This window comes from Sarcophilus harrisii, chromosome 3 (genome assembly GCF_902635505.1).
Source record: "Sarcophilus harrisii chromosome 3, mSarHar1.11, whole genome shotgun sequence".
Taxonomy (NCBI): domain Eukaryota; kingdom Metazoa; phylum Chordata; class Mammalia; order Dasyuromorphia; family Dasyuridae; genus Sarcophilus; species Sarcophilus harrisii.
In genome coordinates, this window is record NC_045428.1 from 400,061,097 (window position 1) to 400,087,352 (window position 26,256).

Consider the following 26,256-nt stretch of genomic DNA (forward strand, 5'->3'; position numbering starts at 1 on the left):
ACCTGGCCCAGAGAAGAATAGTTTATGAAAATGTGCAAAGACAGTTCAGCAGGCAAAAGCATTTTGGGAAACCGAGGACAGCCAACTTCTTTCTTTTTTCCTGTTGTAACATTTGAGTATTGACCTGAATTAGAAAAAGAAATCTATCCCTTAATTCTTTGCATTTCTTATGCATTTGGGGGGCAGTTCTGATTTAAATAATTTATTTGTTCATGATCACTGAAATGTCAGGCTTTGTTATAATATAGGTTGAACTAACTGGCTATTGAAGTCCCTTCTACATACTAGATTCTGTGATTCTGTGAATATTTTCTATATCTTCTCTGGGTCACTTAAAAAAATCATAAATAAGTAAATGAATAGCCACATGTGAAAGCTGATAAGGAAGAGTAACAATTTAGAGTCCTTTTATCCCCTTCCTCTAATTCTATTTCCCTCTCTTTAAGACTAGCTTTGGTAGTATTTGCTTTCAAAATGTTTTCTGTTTGTGGTAGTCATATACAATGTTTTGTCTATGAAATGTAATCCTTGGCAACCTATTTGCCTCCATGTTGTTAATTATAAAACAAGAAAGGGTAGAGTAGATGAACTCTGGCAAAGTTACTGGCTCTCTTTCAAGGAAGTCAACCAAATTAGGATTTACAGCAATTTAGTTCCAGTATTTAGGCACAGTGTGCAATTACTGTCCTCTTGGAATGACCTTTATATTGTGAGTCTAAAAACTGATTTTCCAATCCTTTCATTAAAGTTATGACTGAGTTTTTGAATGACATCTTATTCTATTAGGGAAATACTTCTAGAGATGTCAATACAAAAAAGTCACTTCATAGAATCCAGCTGAAAGACTGCAGTGATGTGGAAAAATATTTTTCTTTATGCCCTTTTGCTTTGGAAACTGAGTATTTCTCCTTTTCAGTCAAATTTCCCAGCTGCCCAATGCAGTCTCCCTCTGTTAAGTGCTTAAGAACTACCTCCACTCTTTATTCATTTTCAGGAATCTTTCTTATTTTATGCCATAACAAACTATAAAGAGTTTACATAAATCATTCTGAATTGCCTTTTTTTATTTTTAGTATATTCCAGTTACTCATAGAAAATTAATTCGTCAAGAATAAAAATAAGGAACTCCCTTTTCACAACATCATTTGACCTAAGACTTAGTCTCAACATAACAAACAATGACTTGAAAGTTAGTTCCTTTTAATAACTGTGGAACTGGCTGTGGTATAACCAACTGTCCATCCTTCAAAATAAGGGGTAAATGCTTTACTAAGAATGCTTCTATTTTCATTCAGTTATGCAAAGACACTTTTTCTTTATTGCCTCATTGTGACATGGAAGTAATCCCTAGATTTTCAAAAGTCATCTATGTCAGAAAAACACAAACTTCACTAAGTTGGACAAGCTTTGCATGTGGGACTATCAACAAATTGAATGCAGTGCCAGGCTAGCAAAGGGAGCAGAAACTGTTCACCAAAAAGTTGGTTATCAAATTGGCCAAAAAAATTTTGGCCATAACAATTCATTAAGAACATCACCTAACAAATGGAAGTCCTTGATCTGTGTTAGTAGTAGAATGACACAAATTTATGAAAGCATAAAATTTTTGAAGTATGTAAGAACTGCCCAAGTATGACTGGCCATATTGATGAGAATTCAACTAATTTGAATATCTAACCCATCTTTGCAACCATTTCTTTAAAGCTCTATTATTTCTTTAAAACTTTTATTATATAAAAAATACTTAATGACAATTGGGAATTCAGATCTATGCTATGCACAAATGAAATAATCGTTGAATACAAACTATTTGAGTGAAAACAATTTTTTCTCCCAGCAGGTCAGCTCCCTATGGAAGAGGTGAGCCAAAAGTAGAGTACAGAAAGGCTCTTGCTTTTAATAGGGAGGGGTGGAATAGAGAGGTGATAAAAAGAAAGTCCTCATTAAGGCTGCATCTCTTTCTGCCCAAAGCTGAATTCATTAGCCCAGTTTCATTATTTGAAGTTTCTTGAAGTAGAAATAAATTATTATAAAAGAACAATCTGTAGGAGCATAAAATATTTGTTTTCTTATCTAGAACATGACTGGTCAATAATAGTATTATTGTATTTCCATGAATTCTTCCTATAACCCATGCCAAGAAACTAAGCAAAAAAGACATGAAAAGTCCTCCAAACTATCCTTATAAGTGATTCAAAGTATCTTCTTATAAAATAGGATAAAGTTAATCTTGCCTTGTAGTACTTTATAGTTTAAAATTTCTATGTATTTAGAATTATTGTCTCTCAAGGTAGAGAGCTGTTCTCAGAGGGTCAAGAAGACCTGAGTTCAAATTCATCCTCTAATACATACTGATTTTGGATCATGGGCAAGTCATTTAACCTTAGTGCCTAGGGTGATTTCCTAAAACTAAGTTGCAGAGCAAGTGATGTTATGCAAAGGTAGAAAAAGCTAATCACTGGGAGTATCCAGTACTGATAAAATCCTACGCTAATAACAACAAAACAAAACAAAACAAAAACAAAAATAAATTCAGTGGTAAGAGTGGTTCTTGCCATCTTATAAATAAAGCAATTAGCTTGCATCTGAATCAGTATGAACAAATGGCTCTCATATGTAAGGGCTGACTTTGCAAATAAACTGCTGTGAGTTTAATACCAATGGTCGTGAAATAATATCATCTCCAAATGAATTACTTATTTTTTTCTCCTATACAATTACTGTTTAAATGCCCCATATTTTAAATATTTAGGAATAGACTTATACAATGCAATTCAATGTTACTTTGGTAGTTCTTATAGTAAAGATAGGGGCAGCCAGGAGATCTGGGCTGGAATCAGGAAGACCTAACTTCAAATCTAGCATCAGACACTTATTAGCTGGGTGAACCTGGACAAATCAGTTAGCTTCTGTTTACTTCTCTTTCTTCATCTGTAAAAGGGAGATAATAATAGCACCTACCTCCCAGAGTTGTTGTGAAGATCAAACAAAATAACATAAAACTCTCAGCACAATGCTTGGCACAGAATAAGTACTAGATAAATATTAGTTGTTTATTCTTATTATTGAATCAAAATTCTTACTTGTATCCTTTATAACCAGTTATTTTTGAAATAAGAATTTCTTATAGTAAAGTAACAATTTTTATCATCCTTTTCCTTTTCTTTTTTATCACTAATAAAAGTAGGACTATGTTATTGATTCTGAACAGCCCCTTTCTCAAAATTCTGAGTCAAGAAAAAGTCATGTGTGTTCCTTATCTCCCGTAAGATTTAAGAAAAACCATACACATGTTTATATTCATTTAGGAAAATTATATGACAAATATTTTAACATGGAGACCCCAACTCTGACCAGAATACTACAGAGTCTAGGCTTTTAATGTATAAGATGATTTTCTTTTTTAAAAATGAGGCAGAGGAGGCAGAAGGGATGAGATTTGATTAATATAGCAACTCAGATCAACTGCAAATTGAAAGAAATTGAATGACATGTTTTATTTTCATATCAATTTCAGAATTTAAAAATGAAAAATTCTGCTCATTATAAGAAAATAAAAATTGCATTATTTTTGATGGTTATTAAAAAAAACAATAGCTTCCTTCTTTAAAAAAACAAATAGATTTCCCACATTGCTTCTCTAAAGAAAACTAGATTTGTAAAAACCAAGATACTTTAGTGAATCTACTTTTTATATCTATCCATTGTTTTATGTATCTGCCCCACTGTGATCATCCTAATACTAATGAATTGTACCATGAACATTCAAACTGGTTGCAATAGAAATTTAATTGGTCCATATTTAAGGTATGTGGGTAAATATAAAGCAGAGGAAATGATTAAATTTGAATTCAACTACTACTTCTAGCAATGTTATTTTGTAAATGTACAAGCTGCTGACCAGTTCTATTGGTAGTGAACTAGCTAATCATCAATGAGATATATTAAAAGTTAATCAACATTTAAGAATATTTTCTTAGAGTTGAGATTCAGCAGGTAATGATAAAATAACATTAATAAACCCAACTTCTTTTCTATAAAGACACTGACTAAAGAAGAGCTCTCAAATACAGAGCCAAAAATAGAATACAATTTGCTGATAGGTTTCTGTGCATTTATGAATTGAAATTTGATATGAATATCACTCAGATGTAAATATTGGGCTACTATCAAACTAGTGCCTGCAAAGCCATGGGGAGAGAGAATGAGAGTAGACGCCATGCTGCCATGCTTAGCCAGTCTTTCTAAATGCTCTTTAAAGGGGAAGTGGCAAAGAGTAGGCTCATGTCATAGCACATACTTACAGGAGTATTGGACTGTTCTGTCAGCTTTTGCTCCCACATCTTTAGTCGTCTCTCTCTTTCCTTCAGCTCCTGTTCTTTAAAGCTGAGATCACGCTCCAGTTTCTTTAGCCTCTCAAGTGTTGCCTCAATTTCACATCTGTATCAGGACAATTAGGTAAGTCTTAGCTTTTCTCAATGGATATAAATTGTTCAAAGGTTCTATCAGAATGTTAAATAAAATTAGAATGCTAAGTCTAATTCAAACATCATATAATATCTAGTTACCTAGGAGGGAAATCTTTTCTTTTTAGTTAAACATTTTTATTTTCAAAATATATATATAAATAATTTTAATTTAACCCTTGCAAAACCTTGTGTTTCAAAAAATTTTCCCCTCTTCCCCCTCCTCCTCTAGATGGCAAGTTATCTAATTAATATATGTTAAACATATGCAATTCTTCTATATATATTTCCACAATTATTATTATACACAAGAAAAATCATATCAAAAAAAGGAAAAAATGAGAAATAAAACAAAATGCAAGTAAACTACAACAAAAAAGTGAAAACACTATGCTGTGATCCATACTCAGTTCCCACAGTCCCCTCTCTGGATGGAGATGGCTCTCTTCATCACAGGATCATTGGAACTAGCCTGAAACACCTCACTATTGAAAAGCGTCACATCCATCAGAGTTGATCATCATATAGTATTGTTGTCAAAGTGTGTAATGTTCTCTTGGTTCTGTTCATTTCACTTAGCATCAGTTCATGTAAGTCTCTTCGGTCCTCCCTGAAATCATCCTGCTGATAATTTCTTATAGAGCAAGAATATACTATGACATTCATATACCATAGTTTATTCAGCCACTCACCAACTGATGGGCACCCACTCAGTTTCCAGTTCCTTACCACTACAAAAAGGGCTGCTACAAATATTTTTAGACATGTGGGTCTTTTTCCCTTTTTATTTTCCCTCTTTGAGATACAGGACCTTTGGATCAAAGGGTATGGACAGTTTGATAGTCCTTTGGGCATAATTCCATATTGCTCTCCAGAACAACTGGATCAGTTCACAACTCTACCAGCAACATATTGGTGAACCAGTTTTCCCACACCTCTCCAGTATTCATCATCATCTTTTTCTGTCATCTTAGCCAATCTGAGAGGTGTGTAATGGTACCTCAGAGCTGTCTTATTTGCATTTCTCTGATCCATATCTTGTGAATAAGTAATTGAATAAGTAATGGTACCACTGATAATAATGAATGACAAGCATTCATTGAGGACTTATTTCTAAAGTATACAGGGAACTGATTCAAATACTAACAAGAGCAACTTCTCCAGTAGATAAGTGGTCACAGGATAAGAACAGGCAGTTTTCAAAGTAAGAAATTCAAGTTATCAACCACCATATGAAAAAATGTTCTCAATTGCTAGTAATTCAAGATATACAAATTAAAGCACTTTGAGGTTCTACTTCATGTCTATCAGTCTGGAAAAGATAATAAAAAAGAAAGAAAAATGTCAAATGTTGGAAGGGCTTTAGGAAAATGGGTAAATTAGTGCATTATTGATAGAACAGTGAATTGGTTCATTCTGGAAAGCAATTTGGAATTTTACCCAGAAAGTTAGCAAAGTATGCATCCTCTTTGGTATAACTATATCATTAATAGGTCTATACAGCAAAGTAAAAATAAAGAGCTCTACATGAATACAAAATATATAGTAATTGTTTTGGTAGTTTATGCATATAATTGAGTAAGTGTAAGAAATGATGAAATGGACAGTATCAAAGGAAACTCAGAAAATCTTTATGAATTGAGGCAGAGCAAAGTCAACAAAATTAGAACAACAATTTACAAAATGAGAAAAACTACTTTAAAAGACTTTAGAAATCTGGTCATTGCATTAGACTATTAGTCTAGAAGAATGCAAATAGAACACACCATTTACCATCTGACAGAGAGGGGATGAACTTAAAATGCAGGGACTCATTTTTGGACATTTGTTTTGCTGGACTATGCAGCATATATACTATATGTATATGCTGATAGACTTGCTATTTATCCTATTTTTAAAAATTTACTCAATAGTGTGGTAGTGGGAGGGACATTAAAAAATAAATACTTGTTACTTAAAAAAAGAACAAATCTAAATTTTTTTCTTTGTCTCAATTGGATAACTAATAATACCATTGAAAGTAGTAATGAGTAATTTGAAAATTCCAATAATAGCTGCTTTAATCTTCTTGATAAAACGTCTCAGCACTAACTCTATTCTACTTCAGGGACATTATAGTGTTTTTTTCTTTTCCTTTTTAAAATTTATTTTTATTTTGTTAAATTTTCTCAGTCATATTTTTAAACATTTTAACTTTTTAAAAAATTTTGAGTTTCAAATTCTCTCTCCCCTTTCTGCTCTTTTCTTACATCTTGGGAAGGCAAGTGATATCAATAATGTTAAGTCATGCAAAATATATTTCCATGTTAGCCAAGTTAGAAAGCACACACACACACACACACACACACACACACACAAGAAAAATAAGGTGAAAATAATAAGCTTCAATCTGTGTTCAGAATTCATCAGTTCTCTCTCTGAAGATGGATAGAATTTTTCATCATAGCTCCTTTGGAATTGTTTTGGATCATAGTCTTAATCAAAGTAGCCAAGTCTTTCACAGTTGAGCATTGTTACAATATTGCTATTACTATGTACAATATTCTTCTAACTCTGCTTACTTCATTTGATATCAGTTCATATATATATGTCTTCCCAGGTTTTTGTGAAGCCATCCCACACATCATTTCATATAGCATAATAGTATTCTATTACAATCATATATCACTGTTTGTTGAGTCATTTCTCAATTGATGGGCATCACCTCAATTTCCAATTCTTAGCCATCACAAAAAGAACTAATATATATATATATATATATATATATATATATATATATATATATATATATATATATTACATATAGGTCCTTTGACCTTTTAATGCATCTTTTTGGGATACAGACTTCGTGGTATTGCTGGGTCAGAATGTATATACAGTTTTCGAGTCCATTAGGCATAGTTCCAAATTGTTCTCCAGAATAATGACACCAATTCACACAAACACACACATGCACACACACACACACACACACACACACTGGTTAAGAACTCCTCCTTTCAGAAACAGAAGTTCTTTCAAGAGAAGTTTTTGGAACCTATAGCATCAGGAATCACACAAAGCTTCATCAGTTCTATTAAGTTATTCTTTTCTTTTTGTAAAGAAAAATAATTCTAGTTACTTTCTCTGAAATGATCTCTACAGACTCAATACTTATATTTCTGACATCCGAATAAACACCCTGACTAGGATCACAGAATTAATGTTTTAGAGCTAGAAGGGTTTGATTAGTGTGATGCTTTCTCTTTAGAAACTGAGACCTCAGAAAGTTACCTAAGTGACTTGCCTAAGATCACTTTGGCAGTGAGTATCAGAGCTGGAATTTAAAACCTAGGATTAAAAACCCAAATTCAGCTCTTTTTACATTGTATGACAGTATCTCCCAAAATAAGTAATGTTAGTAGATATCATTATAAGTCATTGGCAAGTCCAAGGCAAAACAGGAGGGGAAAAAAAAAGAGAAGAAAAAGAGAGTCAGTGTAGGTAAAAAAGGAAAGAGACTGAAAAAGAGAAGAAAAAATTATTTATGATACTGTGATCAATTAGTAACAAGAGCTATTAGATAAGCATCTTGCCCTACCTAGCCAAAACTTTGTTTAGGAAGTTGAAAATGAAGGATGGCTGTACCTAATAAACCTGTTAACTCTCCTCCAAAGCTTGGCATTTCACTTCCAGGGAAACAGAGTAAATCATTGCCCTGTTGTGGCTTCCTACACTAATAAGTACATGTATATAACTAAAAATAGACTAAGCAACGTAAATTTCCCCATGGAGCAGGTGTCAAGGCAGATCTAAATTTGGACCAAAAACTTTATATCCCACTAAGATGATATCTGGCAAAGCAATTAATATCATAATATGCTTTAATCACATTAGGTAGTCTGAAAAGTGCCTTGTTAAAATAAGTGAGGTAATTAATGGTAAAAAGCAGCTACTTGTGCCACCCTCAAGTACTTGTTCTTTGTGAACCAATCATTTAGGGGAAAAAAGAGCCCATTTTCCTTTGTTCACCAATACACAGGGATAACATTTTCAAAGCACCTTTATCACCAAAGTCACATCACTAAATAGTTAGAAACAGCTTTGCTTTAGCAGATAGAAAGTCAGAAAGGTGTGGGTTCAAGTCTTGACACTATTCAAGTCTGGCTCTATGACTATAAAGAAGTCACTTCATTTCTCAATGCTCCAGACAATGCTGTAAGTCTATATCAAAGGTGAAGATGAGTTTCTGTTTAATCTATAGAGGGAGCTTCCACACTGAGAGTTTTCCATACCAATTATTACAAACATAGTTTTTTTTTAAATCCCTCTACCAAAGATCCAAAAGAGGAACACTGAATCATCAATTGTTTAATATTTGTACTAATAGGGAAAAAAATCCTAAACTTTGTCCTGGAGTTTTAGAATAAAAATCAGATGAAACCTCCCAAAACAAAGCAAACAAAGACAAATTTATTCTCATTCTTTGGGGTAGGTTTTGGAGGAAAGGAGGGAGTGTGTGTGTGTGTGTGTGTGCGCGTGTGTGTATGTGTCTTTTAAACAGATGGATGGGGAGAACGTAATAGCCAAATGTTCACATCACTCATTTTTTTTCTACCCTACAAAAGATAGGGAGTTAATGTTCTTTCCATTTTAAGGATTATCTTTTTTTTTTTTTTGCTGAGGCAATTGGGGTTAAGTGACTTGCCCAAGGTCACACAGCTGGGAAGTGTTAAGTGTCTGAGGCCAGATTTGAACTCAGGTCCTCCTGACTTCAAGTTTGGCCTCTATCCACTGCACCACCTAGCTGCCCCAGCATTATCTTCTTTTGCCAGTTAGGCTCCTTTCACCAATGTATTTTTTTCTAATCAAAATGAATATCCAACAAACAACCCTAAAAAAATCAGTCAGCATTTAAATAAGTTATACGCTATAATACAGACAGAAATAAATAGGTTGAAAGTATGAACATCTCTCATCTTTAATTTGTTTTAATCTATTTCCCTGTGCCTCTCAAGAGCTAACAAGAGTGTCTGATGCCATGTGCCATGAGGGTTGTAATACTTATGCTGGCAGGACAAATTAAGAACAGTGGTCCCCCTTGCTTTGTTGATATCTTCCCTGGCTCAACCCCACCACCACTTAAATGTAGTTTTTAGGTGTTTTAATCTATGCAAATTATGGTTTTTCTCTTAAGCCAAATCCATCTAAGGTAAAGTCCTACTAACAGCAGTTTTTTTATGTCAAAATCATGCACTGTACTATAATTATCTTTTTCATTAGACAGAAACTTCTTTTAAAATAAAAGGTCAGTCTGCAAAAGCAAAAAAAAAAAAAAAAAACTCAACTACATCACGTATTTTTATAAAGTTGTGTGGTATAAATCATCAGTGTCATCAGCAGGAAAGCTTTATTGTCAAATAAGCACACACATTCACAAATACAAGAATTTAAAAAGAGTTGGACATTGCTGATATTTGTTTCTCCTAATTAATCCTCAAGCCATCACATTGTGTAATTCAAGAACAACTGTAATCTGCCACAATGCTCAACATTTTAAATATGATTTTTGCATATGCAGAAAAAAGTCCAAAGATTAATGACTTGTCTTTAAATCTTGGGTTTTGTTCTCATGATATTGTAATCATTAAAGGAGAACATTAACAAACAATAAATTGCAAGAGGCATAGAAAAAAATACATACATTAAATCTGATTTCTCTTACACACACATGCACACACACACACACACACACACACCATATACCTCTAATTACCATAGGCTTTTGGCCTTTTGGCAATTGTAGGAAACTAAGACTTTTAATGAAAATGGAAAGTATTACCCAGGAGACATCTGGTTCCCTAATACCTGTAGTCATGAACTCAATCATTGCTAATTTACTAGTAAATGATGAAGCATGATGAAAATATTATGGCTTAATTAATTATAACCATAGAATAAAGGAAGAACAGAATGTCCAAAGTTTTTTGTTTTTGTTTTTTTTTACAAAGAGTACTAGAAGGAAGAAAGAGAAAGGAAAGAAAACCAAGAACTGATAAAATTAGAAGTCAGCTTAAAAGCATAATAAGATGGGCAAAAAATAGGGCCAACATCTACTCCATTTCAAGTGCAATCAGCACTACCAGTAAAGCCTATCCAAGAGAAAGAAAAGTAGACAAAAGAATCCTGCTACTGATGAGGTTGGTATTTTCATGTGGGGCAGTAATCCTGAAATTAGGGGAAAACTTCAGGAGAAAGATGATTTCTCTGACATACTTACTCTCGCAGAAGAGGCACTAGTTCTAAAAGGCCTGGAGAGGGAAGGCTAGACAAAGTAGTATTCCAATGGAAGATATCAAATTGTTTGGAAATCCATCATATGACATCTCCAATGAAAAATGTCCCCTTAACTTATGGAGCAAGTTGCAATCTAATGTGTTTTGAGAATATTTCACTAAATTGAAAGCAGAACTAGGAAGAAGAAATACAGAACTAGGTATGAACAATATGAAAGTGGCTTTGGTAATGTCTGCATTGACAGTACTACAATATTCATATTGCTTAGTTTCCCCAAATAAGAATCATCTCAGATGGAATTAGAAATCATTTACAGACCTACCCTAAACTTGGTAGCCATAAATAAGACCAGGAAAATAAGTAACTCCAAAGAATGACAACAGAAAAAAAAAATGTCTAATAAAAGAAAGAAAAAGTTATTGTCCCTATTAGATTATCATTACTTGATTGGTCTTGTCTGTGAGTTCAGCTTTTGCATCAGAAATAGAAATGGATTTTGGGGTCATCTATCCACAGTTTTTTTTTAAAGTGAAAACAGATTTAATAAAGTCAGCACCGTGTGAGTGTTCCCCTTGTTCTTTGTACCTAATAAATTGCTGGAGATCGGGAAGGAAAGACAAACAAACCAATAAACAAAAATTATCACTGCATCAATTTCAGGACTTCATTTCATAGTTGTGCAGAGCTCATTCAATACCTCCAACTTCATTTATTTTGAGAAGTATCTAGAGGACTTCATGAATGCTGAATTGAATTAAATACAGTCAATAGGGAATATCCTCCATGCTAGAAAAGATCTCTAAATGTTAGTTTCTATCTTTGAAGTAAGATCACATACAACTTATGTTTCATTATTTAATTAACAATTCTAATTGACATTTTGGATTATTGTGTAATTGTTTTCCTCAATGACATTTTGAATTTTTCATAGCCTATGCCTAAGTGAAGTAGACCCTCCCTCCCTTAAATCCAATTCACTTGCATGTCATGGCATCATCTCCCTGATGTCATAGTTCTCTTTGAGAATGAAAGATTAATGAAAGACAACAATTATGGCTTAACATATCTATGAAAAGTTTTAAACATTTAATTTTCTTTCTACAACCCAGAACAGCAGTGGAAAGAATCTTATTTCAAGAAGAACTGGTAGGCATGTTCAAATCATATATTTAGCTTATTCTTGAAAATAAAGTTTCACTTCATGTATACTATGAAACTTTGTTAGATATATACTATTGTCAGAATTCCATGATTTCTAAAGCATTTGCTGGAATTTGTTCTTGGCTAAAATTTGGGTATGTATACACATGGGAAAAAATTGAAATGTGGTAAATAATGGATATTTCATCTTAGTCTTTTTAGAAGATTAAGATGTTAATGTAACCAGAGATTTAAGCCTTCATTGATGGAGGAAACAATTACTCAGTATTCTACAAATATTTTCAGGGTAGAGTTGAAGAAAATCTGGAAGTGAATGTATCTTCTCTCACATCTAGAAACTAGAAACCAGGAAGTTTCCCCTCTCAAGCTCTGTCCCTCAGGTAGACACAGCATAGAGTAATCTATTTTACCACTCATTAGGTAAATCTTATACAAATGTCAGGTTTGAGTGCTAGATTATATTAAGATTTGAATTATCTAGTTAAATTTTTAGTCTGATTCATCAGAATGAATTCAGGGAGTACAATCATATTCCCAGCTTTCTATATAACTTCAACTAATTTTCTATTAAACTAAATGTACAGCTTAATAAAATACCATTAAACTGCTATGTATTCTTCACATTAGTTTTTTTTTTCCTTTTTAAAAAATAATAGCTTTTTATTTTCAAAATACATACAAAGATAGTTTTCAACATTTGCCCTTGGAAAGTCCTGTGTTTCAAGTTTTTCTCTCTCCCTTCCCCCAACTCTCCTCCTCTAAATAACAAGCAATTCAATATCACATAAGTTTTTATAACAAAAAGGATTGGCAAACTATAGAAATGGTGCCACTGAGTGGTATATTTGGCAACTGTTAGTAGCACATCACTTTTCATTATATTAGTTTCCCTTTTTTTCATCTCTCTCTCTTTTGAATTTTTCTCTCTTTTAAAATTCAAAACAAAAGAAAACAAAAACCTCAACTTCTGTTTTTCTACTTAGGTATAACATAGCACTAAAAATACAGGGTTAGGAGTCAGCAGACCTGAGCTCTGATTGTAGCTCTATTCTAACTCTCAATTTTCTCATCTGTAAAATGGAGATAATTTCTACTCCACCTACCTCATGTAGTCAGATGCAAATGAGATAATGGATATGAATTTCTTTACACACTGTTATACCACTGTCAGGTATTATTATCTTACTTTTAGTGGGACAACCCTTGCCTCTTCCCCAGTGTCATTAAAGGCTAAAAGAAGTTGTAGACCCCTATATTAGAAAGTCTTTTTTGAAACTTTGGCCTCCTATTTTTCATCTTAGTCCTAGTCATCTATAAGATTATGAAAAGATTCTCTATCTATCTTATATAGTACTTTTTAATTTAAAATTGAAGGCTAATTTGAAGGCTAAAAGGCAACAACATGCAATCATGTCCGCTGAAAAAAAAATCACAGTAGCATATTTTCCAGTGTCAGTGGAACTTCTCTCTGCTCCCCCTCCCCTGTTAAAAAAAAAAGGAAAAAAAAAGAGAATTGTTTGTGCTTCATACTCTAGCAGACAGGAGACAAGATTTAAATAAGTTGACTAGAGAATTATTTTAATGATTAAGAAAATTTGTACAATAAATTGTACTCACTTAGGAAGATAAGATTTGTAAGTTTATCCTAAGTAGGGACAAAACAATGCAATTTTCAGATAACTCAGATAAAAGAAGGAATTTCAAACATTATTCCTAGATTGAAAACTTTTGGCACCAACCACTAAATCTCAAAAATTTTAGTACATAGGCCCTAGGAAATTGCTTTACGCCAATAAATAGGTCAACAAATGACTGGTCCAGAATCACATAACAAATGTGACAAGTGATATTTGAACCTTGAAATTCCCAACTCCAAGCTGAGTATTCTATCACATAATACTATTGTCTCTATGTAATATAGACTTCCTTCAATACTTTATAAAGGACCTGTGATTTTACATGTGACTCTACTTCATCAATATAAATTGGATTTTGTGATGTAATAAACCATTTTTATGAGTTCCTTAGAGAGAAAATAAATAGAATCATCTCCTAGTAGCCAATCTTATAGTGATGAGCCTTTTTGAAACTAACAAAACTGGTCCAAACACAATAGCCACATGGATGGTTGTGAAGGTCTTCTCTGAAGTCTTTCCATCTTGCTAGAATCTTTTAGAGAAATTGTTCTTAACCAAAAATTTATGAACTTATTTTAAAAATATTTTGATAATAGTATTTCAATATAATTGGTTTCCCTTTTAATCCTCTATGTTTTTAAAAACATTATTTTGAGAGGAGCTACACAGACTTTACCAGACAGCCTAAGGGATCCAGGACATGTACTATCCCCCCAAAAAAGTTAATAACACAGTGTAGAGCTTATATAGCTCTGATGCATCCCAGTTCATCTTCATGCCATGACAAAGTGTTAGACTAGTATTTCACTACAAAATTAGTAGAAGTGGAACATAATGGAAAGAGTAAAAGCAGAAGACCTATTTTTTATTCTGTTACCTACAATCCAGGGTCTCAGTTATATAATGAGAATTTTAGGCTGTGCTATGATTACGTAAGTGGCTGACACATGATAACATTTAGATAGTGGAAGGGCCGTCAATAATAACTTATGTTCATCATGCTAAATCAATTAATCATCTTCACAGATTTCCCATCATTACTATATAGCACCAAAGTCCTACCTACAAACTCTAAATTTGTTAGACCTCAAGGAGAAATCTCAGAATATGGCAATGTTTCATATTCTTGTTTTCAATTGATTTAGTAAAGAATGAATAGTTTTTATTGTTCATTCCTGTTGTTTCTTTCAGCCTAGGAGAAGATCCATTTGGATATCTAAATTAATTCATTTGTCCTAAATTCTCTCATGCTAGTGAGGCATTTACTAAAAATAATGAAAATGAATGAGTTCATTGTAAAAAGCCACAAAAACACAAAATTCAAGAAAATGCCTAATTACAGTAGGTAGGCAGCTCAGTTTCTAAATGCTTGTAATTTTAATATGTTATCAGCAGATGGCGCAAAGTGTCTCCTTAGTGATTAGTAGTAGGGAGCTGGAGTGAAGTTACTTAGAATCTCTGCTGAGTCAGTTGGAGAATAATGTCAGCTCTAAAACATGCTATTTATACTCAAGCATCATGTGACCTGGCTCAAATTCTTTATCCTGTGCTCACTTTTTCCACTCACACGATGTAATTCTGTCATTATTGAGTCTGTTTTTACCAAATTCATAGAGTTTGGCAACTTTGTAAATGTTTAAATCTCAGTTTCTGGTTCCTTCTCTTTTTATAATCTACATGTACACTGGTTTGCTAGTTTCAAGACTTGTAAATAATTTTATAGCTGTGTTCTAACTGGATGAAAGCCAAAGCTTCCTAATATAGAGTGTACACAGAGAAATGTCTGGTAACAATCTTCTATTGCAGAAGATCTGATTTCAGTATTCTTTTCCAAACACTACAAAGCAACAAGTTCCACAGAATGCTCCTCGGGAAACTCATATTATTTTCTGTCTACCTATAAAACAGGAAAGCGTATTAGCTGGACCATCAAAGGTTTCACAGAACTATTCACATTTCTAGAATGTACTTAAGATTGGAAATGGGGAGCTTCAGCCTGTTTCTTGGCCTGTACTCAGCCCTGACACTGCCCATGCTCTTTAAATAGTTCCTATCTTCTGAGAGGCAACATGTGGAGTGGATAAAAAGCTGGTCTTGGAGCCAGAAAAATGAGGTTCCATTCTGGCCTCTGACACATATTGGCTGTGTGACCCTCAACAAATCACAACTTCTCAATGCCCCAGAAACTCACCAAGACTAAACATTGCAAAGAAAGACTTAATTTGCAGAAGTAGAGGAGTTTATTTTCATCCAAGAATCCTCTATACCAATTAAATCATTGGTCCAGGCTTTAGCCTTATATCTTAAAAAAGAATTTTAATCCAGGCTGGTGTAGTTTAGAGACTGATTGCTAAAACAGATACTTACCTCCACTCTGCCTTATTATGCAGAAATGAGTTACACTGGTCAGGAAGGTTAGTGTCATTTGACATGGACTCCAGAATTGAAATGATTTGCTTGAATGATGGACGTTTCTGAAAAAGACAAGATAAGTACTTATTCCACAGGGATCAAAGGAAGGGTACTTTTGGTTTAGAGTTAATGGAGACATAAATATAACAATAAGTTCCATTTAAGGAGAAAAATTTTATCCTTCCCACATAGAGATAAAAAAATCATAAATATGGAATTTAGATCCTTTAAGACCTTTCAAGGCAACCTATCTAATTTTAGGGAAGATGAAAATGAAACTGAGAAAGGTTAAGTGACTTGCCCCAATGTATAGCAGCAATATGTCTCAGAGCTGGGATTTGAATCCAGGTTCTTTGATGGATTTGAGTTCATTCCTTTTTGCTTTGTTTTAAAATAATGTATACTAAAAAAAAATCAGTCAATTCAGAGACATGTCTGGGAGATAATTCTGAAACAACCAGTCTGATATTTTCTTCTGGAAAAGAACTTCAACTGATTCTAAGAAAATGACTTCCTAAACTAACAAGTACATGGGGAATATTTATAAGAAATTGATAAAAAATTTAAATAATTATTAATAAGAACAAAGATCATAAAGACGCAGCCTTTAATAGAGAAAAAAAACTGAGAATTACTTGATAGCTCATTCACTCAAGGCAAAATTTAAGACCAATTAAGCCAATAAGTATTCATTAAGCTCTTATTTTGTGCCAGGCACTGTGCTAAGCTCTAGAGCTATAAAGAAAGGCAAAAACTCCATATTTTTAAGGAATTTGTAGTTTAAAGAGGGGGAAAGCCCACAAACAACTATATACACATTCAGAATAATCTGGAAATAATCTCAGAGGGAAGAAGTCAGAATTAAGGGACATGAGGATAGGTTTCTTGTAGAAAGGCAGATAAACCAAGTGAATTAATGCTTATTTTGGACAAGAGATTGTGCTAGGCACTGGGGAAACAAACAGATATAAAACAATCATGGTCTCAAGAAGTTTATATCTTACTGGGTGGAAGGAAGCCATGTAACAAGAAAGTAAATATCAAGCAGTTTCCGTAATAGCACATTAACCACTAGGGTGTTCATGAAAGACTTCACAGGAGAAGTGGTACCTGAACTTTGCCTTGAAGGAAGAAAATGATTCTGATAAATAGATTTGGGGAGAGGTGTGTGTGTGTGATGATTTATTTCAGGTATTGGAGGATGACTAGGCAATGACATATTTGGAAAATAGTCAAAGAAACTTAGGTGGACCATAAAATAGAATATAGGAAGGAAAATAACATGAAATAAAGTTAGAAAGGCTGGCTGGGATTTTACTACTGGAAGGCTTCAATCCATTAATCTGAAGCCTTTGAATTTAAGAGGAAGCCGTTGCAAGTTTTGTGACATGGTCTGACCTATGCTTTAGGAAGCATTGGTGAGATGAATTGGTGAGGGAGAGTCACTAAAAAGGAGGAGAGCAGTTAGGAAGACCAAAAATAATCTTATAGTAGTCTTACTAACAGAGAGAAGACAAACTTTTAGGTAAATTAGTTTCTTATTTGCTAATCTATTAGTGCGCAGGAACAAATACAAGTTGCTTTTTCCTTTGTTTATTCTTTCTGAATTAAGAAACATCCAGGGGCCAATATGGAATGTTATTTTCAGGAAAGAAAAGAAAAAAAGATATCCATGCTCAAGCAGACTTGTGGAGGCAACATTGAATACTCTTAAAATGACTTGATCTTACTATCAGTTCCTATATTTTACTTACTTTAGTACATTAAAGATCTGTATATCATTGGTCTGAATACTCTTTTTGATGAAAGAGGCTGCAATCCTGTATCCTAGTCAAGAATCTGGATAAGTTGGTGTAATTGGAAAATAAAAATCTCCAGCTAATAGACAATATTCTAGTGAAGAATTTTTCACTATTGAGCTAAGCTGTTGTTCAGTGAAACAAGAAACAAGTCCTTCTTAGTTTGGTTAGTCATTTAATTATTTGTGTTTTTTTAATTAACAATTTTTATTTTCTCAATAATTATTTGTTCATACTCATTATATGCCAAATGCCATTAGGCATTTAGAAAATATCTAGAAAAAAATGGCATAGTGCCTTGTCTTCAAGGAGTTTACAGTCCCACCTGAAAATATAAAAATATAAACAAAATAAATATAAGGTAATTGGAAGGGAATGACACTAAGTCATAGCAGTATTCAGAAAGGGCCTTCCAGGAGAGTTAATGTATATGCTCTTTTTAAGAGGCAGTTATGAAGAACCCTGGGTCATCCTTGCTCCTTGATGACACACTAGAAGACTTTAATGAGGAATGTTTTAGTTAGTATGGGGTGTGTGTGGGGGTGGAGATAGAGGCTTAGGGGCGGAGTAGGCGAAGAAATTCCTAAGCCACCCAAACAAAAAACAAAACACTACCTTCAAAATCTTGCTAAGTTCACAACTTTGCTCCACATTATAGCTTCTTTTATGGTTGGGAGACAATAAGAATGGTACTGTTCAGCGAAAATGGAAAATGCAGCAGTTAAATTTGTTTCTTTAGAGAGCAATGACTACACTACTCCATTTGACAGATTCTAGCCAAGGTTGAGACAAAAGGTTAAAACAAAAATGGAGAGAGATAATAAAAGGATGATGCACATTCTCTCTCCATCACGCCTCATAATTATACCATTTCTGAACAAATTACAGTTGCAGCAATTAAAACATGCATTTTAATTTGGGAGCACAAAAACAAGTAGGAACAGTGTTGAGGTGCCTCTCTTTCTCTTGGAAACTGAGCGCTTCCTATGTTATGAAGATGGGCAATTTCTTAGCTTCCCACTGAAATAAGAAACCCAACTAAGACAAACATTCAGAGTCCAGACATCATCCTGCTCTTTCAAGTGAGTTATTTTGACAAGAGTTGGCAGTAGTCAATGGGTGCAGCTCAATGAAAAGTGTGCAGGCCTGAGACTGAGAGCACATGGAAAACAATGAAAGAATCGCTTAACTAAGCCCAGGGACTAGATACACTATTTTCCTTCCTTCCTCTTTAGCACTGTCTTAATTTTCCCCCACCGTTTATCAAGTGTAAGGTAGTATTTGTGAGGCTATATAATCACTTGTAAAAAATAATTTAAAATATCACAAACAGTGGATTTTGATTTTAGGTAGAAAAGCAATCAGCAGGAGGCCATGAAATCTGAGATAAAAAGCAATTTAATTTTAACATGATGAATGGTGTCATTTTGCTTTGTTTTTTGTTTTTTTTATCCTCAAACTCCTAAATTTACTATGGGAAAGTTAGAATTTGCTCAAAAGATTATACCTTAGGATCAATGCTCACTACAATAAGTAATGCATGTTAGATATTATGGTCAAATTTGACTCTAAGTTCCTTCAAAAGCTCTTCTGGAAAGGTTTAAGTATTTGCATTTTTAAAAATGTCTTTACTTATGGATCCTTTTCTATTTTCAAATTCATGTTTCTAGCTGGCTTTGAACTGGGTGGCTCAAAATGTTATTATTTTAATTGACATAATCCTACAATAACTTGACACCTACTTCAAACCAACTATCTTTTATGTTTTCTTATCAATCAATAAGCATTTATTAAGCACATACTTTGTGCCTGGTAGATATAACATTCCATTAGGATTCCATTCCATAGCTATAAATGTAGTTATGTACAAAGTATATACAAGATAATTTTGAGGAGAAAGGCACTAGTAATTGCTTAGCAGTAAAAAATTTATTGAAACATGGGCTCTATATTTTACTCTAATAGGCACAAATAAGCAATGAATTTCCTATTTAAATAACTTATTAGCACAATGGTGTCAAATAAACAGAAATGGGCACCACTAAACTGTACATAATGATTCTCGTCCCTGGTGAGGACCACATATTGGCATAGAAACCCACAAATATTCATATATTTCTTTTCTTTTTATTAATAATACATCAACACATCAAAATGAGATTGAAATTATATTACAAAGGTTTGGGCTGTATTCGGTAGTATTATGGGCTACAGATGGGCTGCTGGAGAAGTGTTTAACACTTCTACATTAGCAAACATGGGAAAATGGAATTACATGTAGATTACTGTCCATTGGTTACTCAAATTCCAGTTTCAGAATGAAGCAGTAAATATAAAAGCCTGCATTTTAGGGAATCTGATGTGTGTGACTACATAATCAATATTTACTGAGTACCAACTGTATCCCTGGGGAATACAAAATATAAGATAACATTCATTGCTAGCAATTGTTTAGCAGTAAAGTAGGCATACATATAAAGACAAATAGAATTGCAACTTAAAACATAGTATGGAGAAATAGAGAGAGAAAGACTGTGGGAAGGAAAGAGGGAGGCAAAGTAAGAGAGGGGACAGAGACAGGGAGTTAGAAAAAAAGAGCGAGAGAGAGAGAGAGAGAGAGAGAGAGTGAGAACGAGAGGGAGAGAGAGAGAGAAAGAAAGAGGGGGGGAGGTTTGGAGAGAGATAATGAGATGAAAGAAAATTCAAGACAAGTTTAAAACAGTGAGTAGACTGGCTAGAACAAATTTATGTAGGAAAGTAGTGGGTTGGGTTCAGACAGTGTTATTGTTACAAAGGTATTTAGGATAAGTGCAATCCTGCCTCCACTTTTTTTTTTTTTTTTTTTTTATCAGAATAAAGTGACAGAGAAGTAGGAAACAAACAAAAAACCTCTAAAAAAATTTCTTAGAATGGGTAGAAAATGAAAAATGATCCTTTGCTTCTTATCACTCAGATCACTATAATTCAGATATTCTCAGTTATAAATGCATGATTATAAATAGGTATTATATACACACACATCCTTAAAATTCAAATCCTAGTGCACACATCTGTATCATAATTGGCCCAAATATAGACTGACTAAATATAGAGCCCGACCCTCAAATAAGATCTCTTTAATAGGATAAAAAATTTATCTATCTATCTATATATGAAATAGATATGTACATAGATAAAAATAATATAAATTACAGGTCCACTTAATTTTATAGAAGTCAGATCTCACAGGAAAAAAAGTATGACCTCTATTCAATCCAACACAATACTGAATGAACTTTCTTTAAGAAATCAAAAGATTTCACTTTGTAGACAAATTTTTTTAAAGTTATTAGTTACAAAGATGTATAAAACAAATTCATATACAAAATGGGATTAAATCTTTAAAAATTAACATTCTTGGCATCACAAAATCTGAAAAAAACAACAAAAATATTATTGTAGAAAAAATTTTAAATTACTATGAAAATGTCAGATTGGACAAATACATGAAGGGAGAGTGATGATTTATTCTGATATAAAACACATGACCTAGACTAATCTTAGAAATTACCATTTACTGTTAAGGTAGATAGTTAGCTAAGAATAGAACTGTGCTGCTCATTTTTTGTTGTTGTTGTTGTTGCCAAAATGGACATTTTTGCTCTCAATTCTGGGCATTTTCTCTGACTGTTCCCCTATGCCTGGAATGGTTTCCTTCTTCATCTCTGCCTTCCCAGGCTTTCTTCAAGTCTCAAATAAAATCCTGCTATCTATAGAAAGTATTCCACCCATCTCCTTAATTCTAGTCTTTCCCTCTAATGATTACTTCCAATTTATTCTGTATATAGCTTGTTTGTTTATATGTCGTTTCCCCCATTAGACTGTGAGCTCTTTTACTTTTCTTTGAATCTCCAGCCCTAAACACAATGACTGATTCACAGTACTTAACAAATGTTTATTAATTGAGTGACCATAGTCTTTGAGAACAGGGAAGACTTAAGAACATCTAATTTTTGCTTTTGGGTCCTCAGTACTTGGAACAATGCCTGGTACATAATAAGTGCTTAAGAAATTCTGGTTGCTTGATTGATCGGAATTCTTCAGATTAAATTCTAGCATGTTTTCAAATCACTGAGTCTGAACATGGAATAAAAATCATAATCGGGTCTATTCCCACATAATTTCAATGATTCTGAGAAGACACACTGTTGAATGAAACAACATTACAGGGTGCAGTGAGTTTCATAGGAACAGTATCTAAATGTTACAAATGTAATGGCATTTGAATAGACTTGTGGGGGGGGGGGAGGGTTGGAGGATTGGAAGGATTTGGCTACAACGTATTGGAGATATTGTTAAACATTTGGGCAATATTGTATGGAATATGCTCCTTTTAAAGGTCTGATATTTGTATGATCCTTGGCTGTTAGAGCATCCACTAAAACTAATGACCAGTATCTTCATCAGTACAGGAGCTCAATCCCTAAAGGCTACTTCTTAACATTCCAACTCTATGTTTAAAATGCCCACCCTTCATTTAAAATGTTTTAGTAGGCTACTGACTTTGGCACTTAACTATTTAAATTCATGTACATATCCTTAAGTGATTGATAATGAAGTTACAAAGAAAAAAAAACAACTTTGATTTCTCATCTAAAATATATAAGGTAATAAAACCAGTTTGCAGTCCCAGTTCTTATTTATGATTTTCAGTTTCCTCAACAAGATAGCGTCAGACATACTATAAGTTTCAGTTGACTAGTAGTCAAGAGTTCTGACATAAGACTTTTAAGAAAGAGAGAACCAGGGTTCCTAAAGGTCAAAATGCAATGCATTTGAATGAACAAATAATTTGACCACTATGGAGCTTAGATTCCAACAGGAGCAACATTTTAGCTATGCCAGCACAGTGAAGAGCTAAGAATACTATTTATATTGTCAATTGTAAAATCTAAACTGAAAAGCATTTAAATCATTAACATTTCAACATACCTTTGAATCAGCTTCCCAACACTGATGCAGCAATTCAGCAAAGCTTCTGGGGCAACTGCTGGGAATGGTTAATCTCTGCATCAGAAACAGGATTTACTTGTCAATTAAGAACAAAAAAATGACTGATTTAACTAATGCTATTAAAAAAGTGAACAGTAGCTTCAGTAAGATTTGCAATGTAAAGCGACTATTAATATAAGCTAGGAAAAAGATTCATAACGGCTGTACTATATGTATAGATATGTAAATCTCTCTTCCTCATTTAAGTCACAGGAGGGCAACAGGTAAAATCTAGCAAATAAAAGTCAACATAGAGCAAGTCTAAAAGGAATTATGACAGGTCTGAAAGAATCCAGAGTGTGGGCAAGTTGGAACTTACATCAACAATGAAAATAAAATCCACAGCTCTATCACTGCATTTCTTCAGGTTGTGGATGAATTTTAAATCATAAGGAAATAAACCAGATAGCAAGGAAGCCAGTTTGGCTTTTGGCAATAAGAATATGATTTGGGGGGGTAAGGTGGGGGGGAGATAGAGGAGAGGAATAGGGACAATCTTTAACCTGGGAGATCACAGAGATAAATTTAAAGAACTACACTTTTTCTCTCCCTTTTCCCCGTCCTCTCCTTCCCTCTCACCACCCAGCAGTATGTGTAGACACACTAAAGAATTGGCTGAGTAAGTCAGTTTCAATTGATCAGTGATGGACAGAAGCAGCTACACCCAGAGAAGGAACACTGGGAAATGAATGTAAACTGTTTGCATTTTTGTTTTTCTTCCTGGGTTATTTCTACCTTCTGAATCCAACTCTCCCTGTGCAACAAGAGAACTGTTCGGTTCTGCACACATATATTGCATCTAGGATATACTGCAACATATTTAACATATATAGGACTGCTTGCCATCTAGGGGAGGAAGTGGAGGGAGAGAGGGGAAAAATCAGAACAGAAGTGAGTGCAAGGGATAATGTTGTAAAAAATTACTCTGGAATGGGTTCTGTCAATAAAAAGTTATTATAATTAAAAAAAAAAAGAAAAAAAAAGAATTGGCTGAAAAACAAGGACAGGAGAAACCTATTACAACCTGATTCACTATTGACTATGGTTTGTGAACATACCCTGGGTCAAATCATGTCTCCCCAAACATAGCAATTGTGTACAATGAAAGTCTGATATAATACAGTAATGTCAAGAAGATCAGTTCTCTCTCAGAGTTATGAAGGGGCTCTACTGTGTGTTTTTAAAAAGGCATTTTCCAAACTTAGATTTTAGACAATGGTTTCAGTCAGACTTGGGAAGGACTACAAATATGGGGGGAAGGGAATTGCCTTCTTTAAAAATCAGCCACAGATTGATGATCTATATGTATATATCTTTTAAAAGCTTCAACAATAAAATGAAAGAAATTCCTGCTTTGTCAGAGGGCATGACAAATACTTATATGTATTCTAATTTTGACACTTTGCAAGCATGGTGGGATGAGATGCATTAAATTGTACAATTAAAAAAAACATAATGTAACACAGAAAACACAAGGCATTTTTAAAACTATTCCTTTTTACAGATTTTACTTATTTACAGAGGGGGGAAACCCTATAAAATAAGTTATATATATTGTCTAATTTTAAGTATGGAAACCAAATGTATCTTTTAATTCTCTCAAGTAGAAATGTTAAGTTTAAAACATTATTTAAAAAATTATCTTGGCATGGCAACTGCATGTGCCTTTTATTTTTCCAGTACTTGAAAAGTTGGATACTAGAACATATCAGTTCCATTATTTCTTAACTATAATAACCTTTCAACTGGTTATGTGGAAAGTAACATATAAAATGGGACTTATTTGTCTTTATATTTGGAAAGACTGGATAAATCTAGAATCTGATATTTCATATTTTATTTGGTTTAGTAGTTTGAAATTGCTTTAAGTTTAAGAATTTATATTATGATTATACTTTCTATAGATTTCCACAATTAAAAAAAAAAAAACATTCAGAAATCATAACCTTTTAGTACCATGATTGCAAGACTAATAAAAACTTTAATAGGGGTGGAGCCAAGATGGTAGAGAAAAAATAGCTACTTGCTTGAGCTCTCTCTAAAACCTCTCCACACACCTTTTAAAACGCCACAAAACAATTCTTGGAGTGGTAGAAAACACAAAAGAATGGGGTAAAGTTGTTTTCCAGTCAAAGGCAACTTAGAAGGTCAGCAGTAAAGGTCTTATGTGCCTGTGTAAGAATGGAGCATAGGCCAGCACAGACTAGGCTAGTATAGTCCCATCTCCAGCAAATGAGGAGCAGGGTTTAAGAGTGGCTGAATCAGCAGTGGTAGCAGCTGCTTCTGGAGCTCTCAGTCCACAGATGGTAAAGAGATCAAATAATTGATCAGAAGGAGAGTAAAAATTCTGTCTGCTGTCATTGTGGGGGAGGGGTCTCTATTGCTTTGCCCATACTTGGATCTTACAGTCCTAGTTGGCAATCCCCAGAGTAAGAAGAATCATTAGCATACCAGAGATAGTTGCCACAATGAAACATGGACTCTCCTCACAGTTCTAGAACAGAAAAGAATGCTTGTGGTCACTCCCAGACCAGTGAACAGACCAGAAGAGTAGTACATACCTCTTCTTAGATCATACCAGCTTGGAAAAATTGAAAAAGGACAGGTCCCTATGAGTATCACATAAAATAACTGCACAAAAAACCTATAATTTGGGATAGTGCATTCTTCACCCTGGAAGCAGAGACCTACTTTAACAGAGTTAAAAGTCAAGAAATAGGCTAGGAAAATAAGCAGATAACAGACAACAAATTTTGACCATAGAAAACTATGATGATGATAAGCAAGATCAAAATTCACACTTAGAAGAAGATAACAAAGTCAAAGGTAAAGCTCTTCTATCCAAACCTTCAAGGAAATATAAATTAGTCTCAGACTAGGGAGGGGCTCAAAAAAAATTCTGAAAATCAAGTAAGAGAGGTAGAGGAAAAATTGGGAAGGGAAATGAGAGTGATTCAAGAAAATCTTGAAAAAATGAGTCAACAGCTTGATAAAGGAGATGCAAAAACATACTGAAGGGAAAAAAAAAACAAAGACTAGGCTAAATGGTAAAGGAAGAACAAATAGGCAGTGAGAAGAAGACTTCCTTTAAAAGAATTTTGTCAAATGGGAAAAGAGGCACAAAAATTCATCGAAGGAAAAAACTCCTTAAAATAGAATTGACCAAATGGAAAAGGAGATACAAGAGCTCACTGAAGAAAATGATTCCTTAAACTTTTGAATTAAGCTAGTGACTTTATGATAAATCAAGAAAAAAAAAAAGAATGGAAAAAAATAGAAGACAATATGAAATATCTCACTGGAAAAAACAATTGACCTAGAAAATAGATCAGGAAAAATAAATTTACAATTATTGGGCTACTAGAAAGCCATGATCAAAAAAAAAAAAAAGAAAAAAAAAGAAGCTAGACACCATCATTCAAGAAATTATTAAGGAAAATATTCTAGATCCAGGGGGTAAAATATAAAGTGAAA

General features: G+C 33.6%; 1 protein-coding gene across 5 annotated transcripts in view; it reads right to left on the minus strand.

Annotated features, from left to right (window-relative positions):
* MAP3K20 (mitogen-activated protein kinase kinase kinase 20) overlaps nt 1–26,256 on the minus strand; it is a 221,045-nt gene that overhangs the window by 67,754 nt on the left and 127,035 nt on the right. For all 5 annotated transcript variants that reach the window (XM_023499294.2, XM_023499291.2, XM_012544823.3 and 2 more), the window contains exons 9-11: nt 22,723–22,797; nt 15,908–16,014; nt 4,305–4,440 (exon numbers count right to left, since the gene is read on the minus strand). In XM_023499294.2, the coding sequence (XP_023355062.1) occupies nt 4,305–4,440; nt 15,908–16,014; nt 22,723–22,797 (318 nt within the window). The remainder of the gene's footprint in view (nt 1–4,304; nt 4,441–15,907; nt 16,015–22,722; nt 22,798–26,256) is intronic.